General features: G+C 52.0%; 1 protein-coding gene across 1 annotated transcript; it reads right to left on the bottom strand.

The window, feature by feature from the left end:
* Nucleotides 1-1,181: 1,181 nt before the first annotated feature.
* LOC120669768 lies at nt 1,182-18,138 on the bottom strand. The gene is made up of 18 exons (XM_039949615.1): nt 17,743-18,138; nt 16,676-16,845; nt 16,250-16,357; nt 16,094-16,165; nt 15,834-15,981; nt 10,207-10,289; nt 9,540-9,595; nt 9,194-9,321; nt 9,016-9,106; nt 8,856-8,921; nt 8,543-8,765; nt 2,957-3,058; nt 2,728-2,813; nt 2,505-2,627; nt 2,047-2,116; nt 1,863-1,954; nt 1,624-1,728; nt 1,182-1,531 (listed from the first exon to the last, which is right to left on the bottom strand). Exons 1-18 carry the CDS (start codon nt 18,063-18,065, stop codon nt 1,418-1,420), a joined length of 2,160 nt encoding a protein of 719 aa, XP_039805549.1. The 5' UTR covers nt 18,066-18,138; the 3' UTR covers nt 1,182-1,417.
* Nucleotides 18,139-18,294: the final 156 nt, after the last annotated feature.

Below are 18,294 nucleotides of genomic sequence, written 5' to 3'. Positions count from 1 at the left end.
CAGGGTTTTATTTCCCAACCGGAAACCGGTTACCGCCGCCCTCCGGTACCGGTTTACCGGACCGGTTAGGCCGATAACCAGTGGAAACCGGTTGAATTCAAATCAAAATTCAAATAAATTTAAATTTTCCCGTGCAACCGGTTCCGACCGGTTTACCGGCCGGTTTGACCGGTTTACCGGCCGGTTTTACCGGTTTACCGGTCGGTTTGACCAGTTTGAAATTCAAACGCTCCCGTGCAACCGGTTTACCGGCCGGTTTTACCGGTTTACCGACCGGTTTGACCGGTTTACCGGCCGGTTTGACCGGTGGGCCTTCATGGGCCGACCCATTTTTTTTCTTTTTCTTTTTTGATTTAACTTTAAATTCTCACAAACTATACTAAATGAATGAATTTTTGAGAAAATTTGACACCATTAGATTCATCACACCTTGAAGTATTTTTAAGAATTTTTTGAGAATTTTTCATTTTTTGAATTCAAATTTAAAATTTGAATTTTGGCTGATTGGGTACCGGCCGGAACCGGAACCGGACCGGACCGGTTTGACCGGTAACCGGTCAAACCAGACCGGTTCCCACCGGTTAGATTAACCTTGGTTTCAAGATGTCGGCTTCAGAGTTTTCTTTCTTTATCTCTCTTCGGACTTGCCCAACGGCCCCAGGCCCAAAAACTGGGATGGAGTATATTCTAATTTGAAAAAACGAAGCCATTTAACCAATGGTATTTGAGTTTATTTAGGCTTCCAACTTACAAGACAGCCCCTTTCTACTACCCTCCCCGTTCCAAATTATTTGTTATTTTAATTTTTCTAGATTTATTTTGTTATACACTTATACATAATATTATATATATACTCCCTCCGTCCCAAAAAAACAAGTCATTCTGGGATTCAAAATTTGTCCAAAAAAAACAAGTCACTTTACCCTATTTAGAAAGTGCATGTTCATATAGAAATTAATTATTACTAAATATGGGTAATAAATAGAGGTAAACATGGTCATTTTACATTCTTGTTAATCTGTCTTAAAATTTCTAGAATGACTTATATTTTGGGATGGAGGGAGTAGATACTGGTAAAATCTATAAATTGAGAAAATTAAAAGGACTAAAAACTTGAAAGGGAGTATCCAAGAAGCCAACTTGGCAACTTGCTCGGCGTTGCTCGAGCTTCAGGAAGCTCGTACGCTACACAACGCTATCAGCCTGACTTAAATATCCTGGTAACGGAAAATGACTATATGTACACTGCACTGTAAGGTACAAGTACAGGAGTGAAAGTATTTGCTCTGAAGGACGAACATGAGTATGCAGAGCCTCTATAGAACATCGGCAACACTAGAAGCAGAAGCCGTTTCACCTACAAAAGATTATGCTCTAAGGAGAGGCCAATTTCTGCTACAAGTGCTTCTCGAAGCAATCAGTCGAAGTTTTCAATCTTGATTGGAGTTATTTCATCTGCCACCTCGAATTTCCCAACTAGCCGTGCAAAGAACACCATCTGCTGCTCCAAGGTGAACTTGATGTTCTCGGCCTGTTCAAAATTGTGAAAGAAATTGCAAGCCATGTTAACCGTGGAAGATCAACTGGACTGAAGGTGTAGAAGTAACGCAGTTTTTGTACAACCTTGCGGAACCCGTGCTGCTCCCCCTCATATTCCACCAAAGCAACAGGCAAACCTTTCTCTTTTAAGGCCTTGTATATTTTTTGTGCCTGATCTGGTGGCACGACCTGGAAACCATTAACAGGTATGGTAAATTTTGCTACACTCCTCTGATCATGGAACCAAGTCATATTATAGAGACACCGATATATTACCAAATAATGCAGTATGATATCTATTACGGTCGATGTTCAGCACATACCTTATCCTCCAACCCTTGAAATAAAATCACTGGACATGTAAACTGATCTACAAAGTTGATTGGTGATCTCTCATAGTAAGCCTTTTCATTTCCTGAAGGAATGGGACCAATGTTAACTATAAACCGCACCAAGGAATTGGGTTAAACTTCTTATTCCTAAAGAAATGGCAATACTCTTTCTTACCTACAAGGTTGTCAATATAGTGGGACTCAAATTTGTGTGTCTCCGCTCTCATCAAAGTCAAGTCACCAATCTAATCATAAATTTGGTAACATGACAAAAATTAGTTCTTATTATCACAACAGTACAAACAAAAACCAAAATTACAACTAGAGCAAACAAAAGAAAAAAAAAAGCTATTTCACCAAGCCAGCTGAATATTTTGATCATATTACTATTGTGAATTACCAGGCATAAGCATGCATTAATGCCCTAGAACCTTCAGAAAGTACGTCTAATTTGATATATTCTTAACTCCATCAATCAAGCCATATAACTAAAAAGGTGTGCAGGAGACAAGCTTATAAATGCAGCAAACCAGTTATCAAATACTTAGACAAACGGATTAAGGTGTGAATGATTTGGTTTATATGTATTGCCAACAAAAAGAAACAGTAGAATTCTACAAAGCTAGAACTTACACCATACAAAGAAGCTCCAGCCTTGAATGTGTCTCTGAATGCAAGTGCAGCTAGAGTAGTGTATCCACCTGCTGATCTACCAGTAATACAAAGGCGTTGCCCATCCACTTTCCCACTCTCCACCTTCACAGAAAAGAAAATTAAAGCATTGGGGTCCATCATTATCATTGCTCAAAAGTTAAAACACTAATATAACATTATAACCATTCCTAAAAGGATGTACCAGGAATCTTGCACAACTGCAACAATCATCAACATCGACGATGCCCCATTTCTCCAATAGTCTCTCCCGATACTCTCTTCCATAACCTTCAGTTTGATATTTCAGTACGTTTTAATATTTGGTACAGATATAGTTATTAAAATGACTTGAACTTAGTTATGCAGTCCCCTAACAAGCAAACACATTAACATAAAGGGCTTAACCTAAACAGTGGAAGTTAAGGACAAACCAGTGCTTCCTCCATAGTTAACATCAACATATGCCCACCCTCTACTTGTCCAATACTGGACACTGAGGTCCAGAACTGCACGCGTTTCAGCTGTAGGTCCTCCTGAAAATTATTGTTAAAAGTGTCAAAGCATTCTGTGGTTTTCGTCTGAAAAGAAATATTTCAATAACCTACTTACGAGAATCACTTGTTTCAGTTTCAGTTACCTAAAGATAAAACTGTAGGAGGAAATAATGGATGTATTCCTCCAACCCTACAAGGGTGGGTATATATATAATTCCTATACATGGGCCTCTATACACATAGGCTCAATATACACCAACACCCCCCCGCAGTCTGAACTACCGGCACAGCGGTGTTTAAGACTGGACAACAAGAAAGCCAACACCCCCCTGCAGTCTGAACAACCGGCGCAGCGGTGTTCAAGACTGGACAAGAAGAAAGTACAAAGAGAGTACAAAGGGCTAATACCCCCCCAACTAGCCACCGGCTACGTTGAGGCTGGAGCGAAACTCCGAGAAGGTCGAGAAGGGCAGTACCTTGATGAAGATGTCAGCAAACTGGGAGTTAGTCGGGACATGGAGTACCCGAACATCGCCGATGGCGACTCTATCGCGCACGAAGTGCAGGTCAATCTCCACATGCTTCGTCCGCTGATGTTGGACGGGGTTGGTGGAGAGATACACGGCGCTGACGTTGTCGCAGTAGACGAGCATGCTCTTGGCGAGCGGGCTGTGGAGATCCGCCAAGAGTTGTCGTAGCTAGGACGACTCCGCCACGCCGTTAGCGACAGCCCGGTACTCCGCCTCAGCACTGGAGTGGGAGACAACCGGCTACCGCTTGGACGACCAGAAGACCAGGTTGCCGCCCAGAAAGACGGCGTAGCCGGAAGTGGAGCGACGAGTGTCCGGGCAGCCAGCCCAGTCAGCGTCGGTGTAGACAACCAGCTCCGCAGAGGACGAGTGGTGAAGAACCAGGCCGAGGTCCACTGTGCCACGGACGTAGTGGAGGAGACGCTTCAGCGCAGCAAGGTGTGACTCCCGAGGATCATGCATATGGAGACAGACCTGCTGGACAGCGTAGGTGAGGTCCGGCCTGGTGAAGGTGAGGTACTACAAAATGCCGGCTAGACTCTGGTAGGCAGTAGGATCAGCCACCGGATCACCCAGATCAGCAGACAGCTTCGCCTGAGTGTCGACAGGAGTGGAGCAGGGCTTGCAATCAGTCATCCCAGCCCGCTCCAGGATATCAAGTGCATACTGCCGCTGGTGAAGGAGAAGACCAGACGGGCGAGGCTCAACAGTGACACCCAAGAAGTGGTGGAGCTGACCAAGATCCTTCATAGCGAACTCCTGCTGCAGAGAGGAGATGACACTCTGAAGCAACTGCTGACTGGAGGCTGTGAGCACAATGTCATCAACATAGAGCAGCAGATATGCAGCCTCATCCCCACGGCGGTAGATGAAGAGAGACGTGTTAGACTTGACCTCGCTGAACCCCAATGTCAGCAAGAACGTGGCGAACCGAGAGTACCAAACCCGAGGAGTCTGCTTCAGACCATAGAGAGACTTGTTGAGCCGGCAGACCATATCCGGACGACTCGAGTCCACAAATCCCGCTGGCTGAGAGCAGTAGACAGTCTCTGACAGAGTGCCGTGAAGAAACGCATTCTTCACGTCAAGTTGGTGCACAGGCCAAGAGCGCGAGAGCGCAAGCAAGAGAACCGTGCGCACAGTAGCAGGCTTGACCACTAGACTGAAAGTCTCATCATAGTCCACACCAGGCCGCTGGGTGAACCCCCAGAGAACCCAGCGAGCCTTGTAGCGCTTCAGTGTACCGTCAGGCCGACGCTTATGCGTCCAGATCCACTTGCCAGTCACCACATTGCAACCAGACGGACGCGGCACGAGGTCCCACGCCTGGTTGGCGAGGAGAGCCGCGTACTCCTCTTCCATCGCGCGACGCCAGTGAGGATCCGCCAGGGCGTCGAGGATAGAGAAGGGTACCGGAGAGACCCGCCGGTGTACCGAGAAAACCTAGAGGGAAAGGACAAACAGGTAACGGTGGCTGAACCACCGGGTCAGTCGAAAACAGTGAATCCAACTCGGGGTTAGGAGACAGAGTGGAGGAGGTGGAGTAGGGGAAATCCGACTCGTCAAAGACGACGTGTCGGGAGATCAGAACGCGGCGTGAGGTGAGGTCAAAGCATCGGTACCGCTTGTGGTCAAAGGAGTAACCAAGGAACACACAACGAGTCGAGCGGGGCGCCAGCTTGTGAGAAGCGGTGACGGAGGTGTTAGGGTAACACGCACACCCGAAGACCCGAAGGTGGTCGTAGCGAGGAGGGTACCGAAAAGAGCGTGGTGTGGAGTGGGAGCAGGAGAAGCAGTAGACGAAAGACGGTTAAGCAAGTAGGTGGCGGTGTGGAGGCCCTCAGCCCAGAAGCGCGGGGGCAGAGAGGCCTGGATCAGAAGGGTGCGCACGACGTCGTTTGTCGTGCGAATCATCCGCTCAGCCTTGCCGTTCTGAGGAGAGGTATACGGACAAGACATACGCAGCTGAATACCCCGAGAGAGAAAGAAGGAACGGGAGGTGGAGTTATCGAACTCACGCCCGTTGTCGCACTGGACGGTCTTAACGGTGAGGCCGAACTGAGTGGACACCCAGGCAAAGAAGTGGAGGAGAGTGGGGAAGGTCTCAGACTTGGCGCGCAAAGGGAAAATCCAAGAGTAATGAGAGAAATCATCCACCACGACCAGAAAATATTTATAGCCAGACATGCTGAGTACAGGAGATGTCCCCATGTTACAGTGAATAAGATCAAAAGCATGCGCAACATGCGAAGAAAAAGAAGAAAAAGGAAGTCTAACATGACGACCTAACTGGCACGCATGACAGAGGTGCTCAGCAGGAGCCCTAGTACATGGAACATCGGTACTACGACTGAGCTGAGTCAAAACATCGCGGCCGGGGTGTCCAAGCCGGCGGTGCCAGTTGGTGGAAGAAGGCGTCACGGCAAAAACAGCAGACGAAGAAGAAGAAACCGAAGGCGGAGCAGCAGAAGCAGGAAGCCGAAGAGTGTAAAGGGGCCCCGGGCTGTCACATCGGAGAAACGGACGCCGGAAAGCCGAATCCTTCACAGTAAAACCAGAAGAGCCAAGTTCGATAGAACAGGAGTTGTCAGCAGTAAACTAACAAATGGAAAGAATGTTGTGAACCATCTAAGGAGCAACGAGAACATTAGGAAGACGAGGAGCAGAACCCACGGCGGTGACAGGAAGGCAAGACCCATCACCAACCATGATGGAAGGACAAGAGGGGTGTGGAGGTCGGACGGAAGAGAGGATACCGACATCAGGAGTGGTGTGGAAGGAGGCACCCGAGTCGGCGATCCACTAGGTGCTGACCGGCGGCGTCAGTCCCATGGTGCTGAAGGACTGTGCCAGAGCGGCCTGGTCCCACCCCCCAGGCCAGGTCGGCTGCTGGCTGGGCTGAGCGGGCGGGGTCCAGGACGGCGCGAAGAGGGGAGCAGTACCGGTGAACATGGCCGCCGCCTGGAGCTGAGGACGAGGCCCCCCTCTCGGACCCTGGAACGGCCACATCGAGATGCGCCCTGACCATGGGTTGCTGAAGGATGGCCAGGGCGTACCTCCAGGGGCAGGGGTAGGGGCCGGAAGCCGGAGCCGGAGTCGGCGTGCCCCGACGGCCCCCACCGGTACCGTTACCCCTAGAAGCAGGGCCACCAGTGCCACCACCCCCCACCCCCCTCCTGCCGGCGACGTCCATGGCCCCCCCACCTCCGGTCTGCCCGGCGGGAACAGCACTGAGAAGGGAGGTGGTAGGAGCGGCGGAGGAGGCCGGTGGAGCAGCGACGAGCGCGGTGGGGGTGGATGAGGATGATCCGGGCGCGAGACCCCTGGTGATCTCCTCGAGGGCGAGGTCGTCCCGGACCTGCAGGAAGGAGGGGAAGGGCCTCTGGCGGGTGATCCAGGTCTTCAGGTGGTCATAGGTGCTGCTCAGGCCCCGCAGGACATTGAGCACCAAAACCCGATCGGACACCGGACACCCGAGGTCGTGAAGAGCATCGGCCATGCCCTTCATCCTCCGGCAGAACTCACCAACGGAAAGGTCCCCTTGCACGAAGGTGCGGAAGGTGGCGTCGAGCTGAAGGGCGCGGAACTCGGCGTTGCCGAGGAACTGCCCCTCGAGCGCCACCCAAGCCTGTCGCGCGGTGCCGCCGTGGGTCCTGACGAGATCCTGAAGATCGAGGGAGATGGTCTCGAAGATCCAAGACATGGCAACGCTGTCGAGGCGCAGCCACACCACGTCCCGCGCCTCGATCGGCGTGTCGAGGAGGACGTGGTCGTCGAGGGCGTAGCGGCGGAGGGCGAGGAGGAGCTGGTCCCTCCAGCGTCCGTAGGAGGACGCGGGGTCGAAGAGGACGGTGACCAGGGCCCGAATGTTTTGGACGCCGGCGGCCTGGAGGTGGAGCTGGGCGACCATGGGGTCGGTCGGGTCGTACCGGGCTCCAGATCTAGCGGGCGGGGCCTGGTGGGAGGAAGAGGCGATGGGCTCGGGGTCGACGGGCTGGCCGGAGGAGACACGGAAGAAGTGCTGCTCCGCCTCGGCGACCCAGAGAGGGCGTCGGCCGTGGCGCGCTCGCGCTCCCAGGCGAGGGCAGCCACGCGGACCTGCTCCTGGGCCGCCGAAGCCTCCGACTTGGCGGCGAGGAGGGCCGCGGCGAGAGCGGCGTCGGCCTGCTGCCCACGGAGAGCGGCGGAGGAGAGCGGAGCATCCGCGGGCGACATCCCGAGGCCAGGCCACGCGGGATCGGGCGCGGCGTTAGCGGCGGGCTGCTTGCCCGCCGCGACAGCGGCGCAGTGGGCCGCGGCGGCAGTGGCGGGTTCCTGCAGCAGCTGCGCCGCGGTCCGCAGGGCGGCCGGATCGACGACGGCGGCGCGCTGCTGGGCCCCCGCATTCCCCGCGCCAGCAGCACGGTGGGCCGCAGCGGCGGCAGCGGCGGCGACGGGATCGACACCCGGCTAAAGAGGGGCCGGCTGCAGGGGGCCCTGCTCAGCCCCTCCCGCGGCCCCTGCGCGGGCTCCTGCAGTGGCGGCCCGCGGGGAGGCAGCCCAGGGGGCGGCGGCGGCACCGGCCCCCGCAGCGGCGATGGAGCGGACCGGTCAAGTCTACGCGACGGCCGGAGCAGAGGATGGGATGGGGAAGACGCTGGCGGCCGAACCAGAGGAGGGCCCGGCGGCGGCAGCAGAGGAGGAGGGGAGGGGAGGGAAGGAGGAGAGAGGAGGGGGCCCCGGCGGCCGGCCATGGCTGCCGGCGGCAGCGGCGGCTGGGAGGTGAGGGAGAAGGAACCCTAACCCTAGGCTAATGATACCATATAGGAGGGAATAATTGATGTATTCCTCCAACCTTAGAAGGGTGGGTATATATATAATTCCTATACATGGCCTCTAGATGGGTCTCTATACACATGGGCTCAATATACACCAACAAAAACCGAAAGACCAGTTTTGAGGGATCAAAGTGAATAATTATTTTGAAACATCCAAATGTGAATAAATCACTTACCATGCGTTTTGACAAGCAAAGGAGGTTTCACATCTGGCAAACCTTGAAAATTGGGATTTGTAGGTGGATAGAAATAGGCATAAGCTTTCTGGCCAGGCTTGTATGTAGGGAACTCAACAATTTCAGGTTTGCTGAAGAAATGTTTATATTGGACGACATCTGGCGAGGAGGACCAGACTATTGAGAAATTGCTTACTTTTGTTTTGCTCTCATTCAATGTCACCTGGGAAAAAACATGCATCAATTGGCAGTCAAGACACAAAATTTGCACATCATCAACAATCCAAAAATATGCATTTGAGGTCTGACAAACCTTTGCAATTGACAGTGGAATACTTGCAGAAGCACCTTCGATATAAAAGTAATCATCACCAGCAACCTGCCAGATCGAGCAAGTAACAAGCCAATATAGATCACAGAACAAACACACATACTAAAATTTTCAAACTGGTAATCAAGATCTGGATACATACCACATTAGATAAATCAGAGAAAGGGATGTCGAGCAATGAAACAGAACCTGAATCACAATCAAGCACACCAAGATATGACCTTCCTTGCTGCCTGCGCAGCATAATTATTTCGATGATTTACTAAATCTCACAAACAAAAATGACAACGGGATAAACAAACTTACGCTACTATCAATACCTGTAACTGAAAATGATGTGGTTGCTGTTTCCAAGAAAATCGTAAGAGCTGATGCCAAAAACCCATAATGGTCTTGTGAATTCAGCATCTAGTGCATATATTGGAACAATCTCACTGGTTTGTTCAACCTGAAGTCAAGGTAATGTAGAGAAATCATATGGCAAATACAGTTCAGATGATGAACTCTTATAGAAAAAGGGAATATAACAATTGTATTAATTTAGCTCGTTCATGAGTCACATGGATTATGAACTCCAAATTTATTACTAACAACAACAATCTCAATCGTCCAAGATAAAGCTATACCATACGGTCAAAAAAGTTTTTATGAGATAAAACTACTTACCAATTTATAAATGTTCCAAAATCCACTCCCTCTGTCAGTTACAAAAAACAGTTCTCCTGCACGTTTGAATGCATTAGATGAAGTATGGTATGAGATTACAGTGGCCAGCAGCTACAATACTGTGCAAGATAATATATTCTTATTACTTATGAGGGTTTCAATAGGAAATAAAAAAAATCAATAGTACTAGGCAGTGTGAACTGCGGACATAAAGGACCCATTAAACACCAGTGCATACATTCACCTGGTTAATTACAAAGCACCTTACTTTCCATTTTTCACAAAAAAGAGGGGAAGTTTTGCATGATTATAAATCATGGAGATGGACTACACTAGTATATTTTTGTGGAGCAAAGAAAGCTCAAGAAAATGCTGAATGTCACATAATGTAAACTAACAGAAAAAAGTTCCATGAAATCTCAATAGAACATAATTAGTTCAGATTTCTGATACGATAAGTGATTGAAGATATGAGAACTAAGAGTATGATAAGAGATGTGAAAGCTTCAGAATATAAATTTCAAAGTCTCTTCCCACAAAAATAAAAGGCACAAAAGATATTAAGCTGATGTTATTACCACTCAAACGATTGCACATAAGTAGCATTTTTTTATAAAAAAAACATCAAGAGTCTATACAAATTACAAATATAGCAGGAATATGGTACCTTTGGGAGACCACTTAGGTTCGGTAGGAGATTCAACCACCAGCGGATTGCCACCAGCAACACAGACCCGTTTAGCCAAGTCTCTGCAAACACCCAAAACAAACATATGGGACTAAATCAGCAATAGTCTTAAAGGGGAATTCATCTACACGAACATGTTCAGAGCTTTCCAAAAGAATAACAGTACCATGATGCAAGTTCACAATAACAGCCCATATAATCTCTATGGTTTTAGAAATTTAGTGTATGCATATGGAACTTTCAAGTCAAGATACTTTATCAATTTATTATAATAAAAACACAAAAGAAGTCAAACTAACAGGGGAAAAAGGATGAGAAATCTGGTTGAGGACATATCCCGTGCTACTGCCCCCATTATGGTGTTACGTGCAGCCAAAAACGGTAGCACCTAAACCGGTGCATGAAAAATTCATCCAGAAATTTATCATGCACTGAAAGGTGCTACCGTATTTGGTAGCAAGGCAGCACTAGATATGTCCTCGTATATCTGGTTTTTGTACTACTATTCTAGAAATTTGTTGTTTCTGTTGCCCAGATAACTCATGAACTCATGGGTAAGGCCGGAGGTCAGTTTGACCAAAGGCCGCTTGATTGAATCAAAATGGAATTCGGTTGCAAAGAGAGAGGGGGGGATGCTCTGCCTATATAGCAGGAGCTCACCCACTAAAGTGCTTAAAGCAAAAGTAGCCCGGCTCATCAACTTGGAAGCCAAGGCAAGTCTTAAACATAAAGCTAATGCATAATTAAGATACAAACACTAGGCTTATAGGCTATCAATCTCCCCCTAAGCCTAGTGCTGAGTGATCTGCTTCAGCCCGATCTTCTCCCTCATCTCCTGGAACTTGGTCTTGCCCAGCGACTTGGTGAGGATGTCGGCCAGCTGATCAATGGTGGGAATGTGTTCAGCCTTGATGCTCCCGTCTTCCAAGCAATCCCTGATGAAGTGATACTTGATCCGGATGTGCTTGCTTCTCCCATGGAAGACGGGGTTCTTGGCCAGAGCTAAGGCTGACCTGCTGTCCACCTTGAGCTCCACCATATCCGCGCTGCTGCCCCACAGCTCCCCGAGCAGCCTGGACAGCCACAACGCTTGTGTGGCGGCTGATGCGGCGGCGATGTACTCTGCCTCACAGCTAGACAACGCCATCACATTCTGCTTGGTGGATTGCCAGCAGACCAAGCAGCCACCGAGGAAGAACATGGTCCCGCTGGTGCTCTTGCTTGTGTCAATGTCGCCGGCGAGGTCGCTGTCGCAGTAGCCGGTGAAGCGCATCGCACCAGGGGCGCACTTGTAGTGCAGGCCGAAGTCCAGCGTCCCCGCGATGTAGCGCAGGATCCGCTAGACAGCCTGCAAATGCTCCGCCATCAGCCGCTCCATGAATCGGCTCACATACCCGACCGCGAACGCCAGGTCCGGCCGGGTGTGGACGAGGTAGCGGAGACTGCCCACCAGCTGGCGATAGTGAGTAGGATCAACCTCCTCTGCTTCACTGTCGCGGCTGAGCTTGAGCTTCTCCTCCATCGGCGTGTGGACGGGGCTGTAGCCCTCCATGCCGCCGAGCTCCAAGATGCGCTTGGCGTAGTGAGCTTGGCGAAGCGTGATGCCGCTGTCGTCCTGGTGCACTTCGATGCCGAGGTAGAAGCTCAGCAGCCCGAGGTCGCTCATGTCGAACCTCTGCTCCATGGCCGCCTTGAACTTCTCCACCTCCCCTGCATCTGCGCCGGCGATGATGAGGTCGTCGACGTAGACCCCGACCAGCAGGACAGAGTGCCCGCTGCCCCGCCGGTACATCGCCGCCTCGTGCGCGCTCTGCTGGAAGCCCATTTCCTTGAGCGTGGTGTCCAGCTTCGCATTCCAGGCCCGCGGCGCCTGCCTGAGCCCGTACAACGCCTTGCGCAAGCGATACACCTTGCGTTCTTCTCCGGGGACGGCGAAGCCGGGTGGCTGCCGCACGTACACCTCCTCCTTGAGATCCCCGTTGAGGAAGGCGGACTTCACGTCCATGTGGTGCACGCCCCATCCTTCCTGGGCCGCCAGCGCGAGAAGGACACGGACGGACTCCATCCTCGCCACCGGCGCGAATGCGTCGTCATAGTCGATCCCTTCCTGCTGGACAAAGCCACGCGGATGGCGCCCTTCTCATCCTTCTGCGATGTCCCTCCAGGAGTTGTCGAAGCAGGGGATGGCGAGGGCGAAGCCGAAGCAGGGGATGGCGCGGGAGCAGGGGACGGAGCGGAAGCAGAGTAGGGCGCGCCGCCCGTTGATGCTGCGCTCCCAATCTCCCCCGGAGAAGGAGATAGAGGCAAGGGTGAGGCCGCAGTCGCAGAGGCGTCTTGCGCACCTGGTCCGCCGGCGTCGATCAGCTCGTCGTCGAAGACGAGCTCCTCCGCCACCGACGCAGCATGATCTGCGCTCTTGCTCCAGTCCCATCCGCGCGTCTCGTCGAAGACGACGTTGCGCGACACAAGCACGCGCCGCGACACCGGGTTGTAGACGCAGTACGCCTTGGCGCCGTCTGCGTAGCCGATGAAGATGCCCGGCCTGCTGCGGTCGTCGAGCTTCCGCACCTGGTTCAGCTCCTTGACGAAGCAGAGGCAGCCGAAGACGTGCAGGTGCGCCACCGCCGGAGCTCGCCCGTGCCAAGCCTCGTATGGCGTCTTGCCTTGCAGGCTCTTGGTCGGCGATCGGTTCAGCAGGTGGACCACCGTGGCCACCGCTTCCCCCCCAGAACTTGGCCGGCATGGCTCGCTGCTTGAGCAGAGCCCGCGCCGTGGCCACCACGGTCCGATTTCTCCGCTCGACCACGCCGTTCTGCTGAGGCGAATAGGGAGCGGAGTAATGACGCGTGATGCCTTTGTCGGCGCAGTAGTCGGCGAACTCTGCGGCGGTGAATTCCCGGCCGTTGTCGGTGCGGAGGACGCGCAGCTTGCGCCCGCTGGCCTTCTCCGCCTCCGCCTGGACGCGCTTGATCGCGTCTGCGGTGGCCGACTTTGCTGTCAGCAGGGACACCCACATGAAGCGCGTGGCGTCGTCCACCAACAACAAGAAGAAGCGCCTGCCGCCGGGCGTCGCCGGCATCACCCGTCCGCACAGGCCGCCGTGCACCAGTTCCAGCTGCTCCTGCGCACGGTACTGGGCCTGGGCGGGGAAGGGCGCACGCCTCTGCTTGGTGAGGACGCACGTGTCGCAGAGGTGGTCGGCGCGCTTGATTACCGGCATCCCGCGCACCATGTCGTCCTTGCAGAGCTTGTGCAGGGCGTCGAAGTGGAGATGACCGTAGCGCTCATGCCACAGCAACGCTTGATCATCCTTGCGCGCGGCGAGGCAGAGCTTTTGGTCCTCGGCTTGGTCAGGACGGCGCGGCTTGGCCGCGGTGAAGTGGTGGGTGTATTGGAAGTTGGGACCGCGCAGGACTTCGATCAGGAGACGTCCGCGCTGATCCCAGACCCTCAGAACACCGTCTCGGATCCTCACTTCCGATCCGTCCTTGTCCAGCCGCCCGAGGCTCATGATCGAGTTCTTGAGCGCCGGGATGTAGAAGACGCCGTGCAGCAGCCACCGTTCGCCGTTCTTCCCCTCGAACGCGATGGTGCCGACGCCCTGGATGTCCACCCTGGACGCGTCGCCGAACCGCACCGAGCCGAACACATCGCCGTCGAGGTCGGTGAAGAGCTCACAGCTCCCGGTCATGTGGTGGGTCGCGCCGTTGTCGAGGTACCACTCGTCGACATCCTCTTCGACGGCGGTGTTGAGGACGACTCGGGCGCGCCGCTCGTCGAGCTCGAGGAAGAGGCCGTGCGCCGCTGCACGTTCTGCATCCAGCTCGACGGTGCCATGCGCGAGGAAGAGGCCGACGTCGACGTCTCCCTCCGCAACATGTGCGGCACCGCGATTTCGCCGCGGCTGGGGGCAGTCTCTAGCCCAGTGCCCAGCGTGGTTGCAGATGTGGTAGGTGTCGTCGCGGCCCGCTCTGTGTTCGCCGCCGGTGTCACCTCCACGATCACCGCGTCCGTCGCCGGGATCGGCCGCGCCGCCAGCACGGTCGCCCTTGGGCTTGTTCTTCCTGCTTCCACGGGGGCGACGCCGCCGCTCCTGGCCGTCCTTGGACGTGGTGGCGTTGTCTCCCTTCCGGCCGCCGGCGCGCCGCTGCTCAGAGTACAGCAGCTTGCCCTGCTCTGACTCCAGCGCGCGTTCGCGGTCCTCGACCACCTTGAACCGCCCGGCAACGTCGTCGATGGAGAGATCCTGGAGGTCGAGGAGGGTCTCAATGGAGAAGACGAGCTGCTCGTACCTCTTGGGCATGCACCGGATAAACTTCTCCACGGCGCGCGCCTCGTCGAGATCGGTGTCGCCGTTGCGCACCATCTGCTCCATCAGGTTGGTGAGGCGAACCGCAAAATCTTCAATTTGCTCGTCGGGGCGAAAGGTGAGACCTTCCCACTCCCCGCGAAGACACTGGAGCGCGGCGCGGCGAACTCGATCGCTCCCAACGCGCCTAGCTTCGATCGCCTCCCAGGCGAGCTTGGCGGTGGGCTTGTTGGCGAGGGTGGCGCAGAGGCACAGAGGGCCTCCATCGCCTGGCGATCCTGCTCGAAGTCGACGTCGTCGTACTTGATGGCGTCCCACAAGAAGCGAGCTTGCATCTTCACCTTCATGAGGAGACTCCACTCGTAGTAGTTCGACCGCGTGAGCATCGGCCACCCAGTGCCGATCTCACGGTAGATGTGCGCAGCCGGCGAACGCCCGCGCCGCCCGCGGTGCCGTGGTGGAGATGGAGACATGCGGCGGCGGTGGTTCTTCGACTGGCGCGATCCGTCGGACTCCTCTGACTCCGCCTCCCCTTCCTCCTCTTCCGCCTCCTCCGCCGTGATCTCCGCTCGCAGAGCTGCAGCGGCTTCCACCGCGGCCTTGGCCGCGGCCGCTACGTCCGCAGCTGCCTGCGCCGCCTGCGCAGCAGCTGCCTCGGCGGCCTCGAGACGCACCTTCCGCGCCTGTGCGGCGGCGTCGTCGCCGCCCGCACCAGGGGCCTTGGAGGCGTCCGCAAGGCGGCGAGCTCTCGAGCTGGAGGTAGACATGGTGGCGGCGGCGGCTGGGGAGGGAAAAGCACACTAGAACCCTAGCTCTTGATGCCAATTGTTGCCCATATAACTCACAAACTCATGGGTAAGGCCGGAGGTCAGCTTGACCAAAGGCCACTTGATTGAATCAAAATGGAATTTGGTTACAAAGAGAGGTGGGGATGCTCTGCCTATATAGCAGGAGCTCACCCACTAAAGTGCTTAAAGCAAAAGTAGCCCGGCTCATCAACTTGGAAGCCAAGGCAAGTCTTAAACATAAAGCTAATGCATAATTAAGATACAAACACTAGGCTTATAGGCTATCAGTTTCAACTACAATGTGATGACATGTCTTTTAGATATTTAATAAATGAAAGGGTCCTTCAAGGGTAGAAGCTGTCATGATAAAGCTTGAATATTCATTGTCGATATACATTGCCTGTGCAGTTAATAATTTGGTGCAGACAAAGTAGGTTTTTATTCATGAAATATCCGAATGCAACAAAAGGCTTTTTCTAAGATGTTGCTCAGAAGATAATGACATTTACCCGCTTTCAGAGAAGTGGCCAACCCAAAGTTCTGATTTATCCCAGGGCATATTGGGATGACTCCATTCAATCCATGCCATCCGCCTTTTGTTTTGATCAATGCGAGGAAAAGCATAGAAATCATTGCCACCGATCAGCTCCTTTGGTTCTTCAATATAGAAGATGTGTAAGGTACTTATGTAGGAAAGCGGATAAACATCAAAAGCAAGCATTGATCTAACTTGGCACTGGTTGGTTATAACATTCTTGGGATATCTTACCACAAACATCATCACCGCTCAAGTTTATAGCAGCAATTGCTGTGGTGGGGTTCAAGCTACTTTTCCGACGGTCTATCAGAAAATGTGAGCGTGTTAGTAGTTTGTAGCGAACTACACATATATTGAAATAAAATCATAGGCCAAGTACTCAAGTACCTTCCACAACAGTAACATAACGGCCAAAGTGAGGATCAAATACACCATCAGCATAGCTGACATCCGGCGCACCATAATCAGGTGTAAGAGGCACAGGTGGACCAGCAACTGACAAGGTAAAATAATCATGTGTGATTAAGCATTATGAAATTCATAAGCATATCTCTCAACTTTCATTGCATATTTTTTTGAAAAATGAAAAGCTTGGTATGCATGATTTGGGCAAAGGTACCAAGTATTAAAAATGGATCTAGTAGTACGTGCTAGCATGTAAATGTACAGCATAAACCAGAACAGTTAAAAGAAATAATGAGATTAAACACCACATCCTTAGAATTTGTCTATAATTTTAATGAACATTAACTGATTAATATTAGTTTAATCCAGCCTCGATAGTAAGAGAATAGCACCGTACTTGATACTTACTTCCAATTGTTTGCTTGTATAGACATTGATCCTTGTAATTCGAGAACACAACAACACTTTTGTCAACTGCAAATGCACCACCTCCATATTCTTGAGCCAGGGTGCGTGCTGCAAATTCCTGAGGTATGACATCCACAGGCTTATCCTCCTCCTTTACAATAACCATACGCCTGAATACAGATTTAGTTAAATATTATTTGAAAAGTACTAGTTCAAAAACAGACTAATCGAGAACTACCAAGAAACTGAATGTACTGCACTACTAATCAGATGTAAATGATATAAGCAATTTCTCACACATACGACAGCAGAAATGATATAAGCAAATTCTCACACATCCGACAGCAGAAACAAAATAAAATCTGGGTTCTCAAATTGCACATTTAGTTTTTAGAATAGCTTCATTTTGTGGTAACCTTCGACAAGAAACCAAACATGCTAAGTCTTTTTGCTATTTAGCCTGATGCACCTTTTGCTATTAGCCTGATGCCAATCCTGTTTTGGCTTGTCCATACAGACAAAACCTCATTAGTTGATCTATTTACTGTCCCTCAACTCTCTACAGAAATGCTGTTATTGCTCCAATTGAACAGAGAAAATAAATCCAATCGTACATTCCTTTCACTCCTTGCCTGTATAATCTCCATGCACAAAAAGCTACATCCACAAAAATCTAGAATAACAGTTACTACAACGTAAACTAGAAAATAAATAATCTATCTATGATTAACTATCTGACCAAAAGTTCAGAACAACAAAAAAAACCTAGATAGCAGCCTTGCACAACTACATGCCATGCCCGATACATCCAACATCACAGCCATTTGACGTTGCGAGGCACAAATGTGAATTCCTTTTCATGCTTAACAGGGTTTGATCAAAATATACAACAACACTAAAGCCTTTTTCCCCCTAAAAAAACAATAAAGCTGGGGCAGGCAACTTAAGTTGGGGTTTAATCAGAACATGTATAAAACGAAGCTAGCAACACGTAGATTTTCAGGAAAAACATCGCGCCCAAATGTCAACGCGATGTCCACTAAAGCTCGGAGGCGGATGTCAGTTACCCTTTCTCCTCGGGGCGGCCCTCGATCCAGAGGAGGCGTCCATCCCCAGCTAGGGCGATCCCTCCGAGGCGCCTTTCGGCGCCAGAGACGACGTCCGCGGTGATAGGCGACCTCCAGGACCCGTACGGCGCCGCCGCGGGCTTGTCGCCGCCGGCCGCCACCGTGGAGGGTGGCGCGGGGGAGGCGGCCGAGGAGGAGGACATGCGGGGCGGCGAGGGGCAGGCTCGCCGGTGGCGGAAGCGGGGGAGAGCGAGGTGGAGGTGGGCCGGGGTGGAAGCTGGGCTGCGCGCAGGCGAGAAGATGCTGGCGAGGCGTGTCGCCATTCGCGGGGTGCGGCTTCTGTTTTATAAGGTTTTCGCGGGGTTTTGGTCAGGGAGCAGGACTGCAATCTCATCCAGCGTAAAACGAACCATTTCACGTAAAATTCTTGTATTCTTTTTTCATTTCGAACGGCTCACTGTTTGCTAATATGCTTCAGGGACTTCCAATGATAAGATTAAATCATGTTCGGATCCAAGTGCTAATTGGTGGAAGTACTAAACTTTAACATTA

Source organism: Panicum virgatum, chromosome 4N, assembly GCF_016808335.1.
Source record: "Panicum virgatum strain AP13 chromosome 4N, P.virgatum_v5, whole genome shotgun sequence".
Taxonomy (NCBI): Eukaryota; Viridiplantae; Streptophyta; class Magnoliopsida; order Poales; family Poaceae; genus Panicum; species Panicum virgatum.
Note: the sequence above shows the minus strand (reverse complement) of the source record. Positions and strands in the feature narration are given on the sequence as shown.

What these genes read in the sequence shown, in the direction of transcription:
- LOC120669768 (XM_039949615.1), bottom strand. Translation starts at nt 18,065, where the DNA reads ATGGCGACACGCCTCGCCAGCATCTTCTCGCCTGCGCGCAGCCCAGCT. An exon ending in GGCCACTTCTCTGAAAGCGG is followed by an intron (nt 10,290 to 15,833) that starts GTAAATGTCATT and finishes GGGTGTTTGCAG; the next exon opens with AGACTTGGCTAAACGGGTCT. An exon ending in ACCTAAGTGGTCTCCCAAAG is followed by an intron (nt 9,596 to 10,206) that starts GTACCATATTCC and finishes TCAAACGTGCAG; the next exon opens with GAGAACTGTTTTTTGTAACT.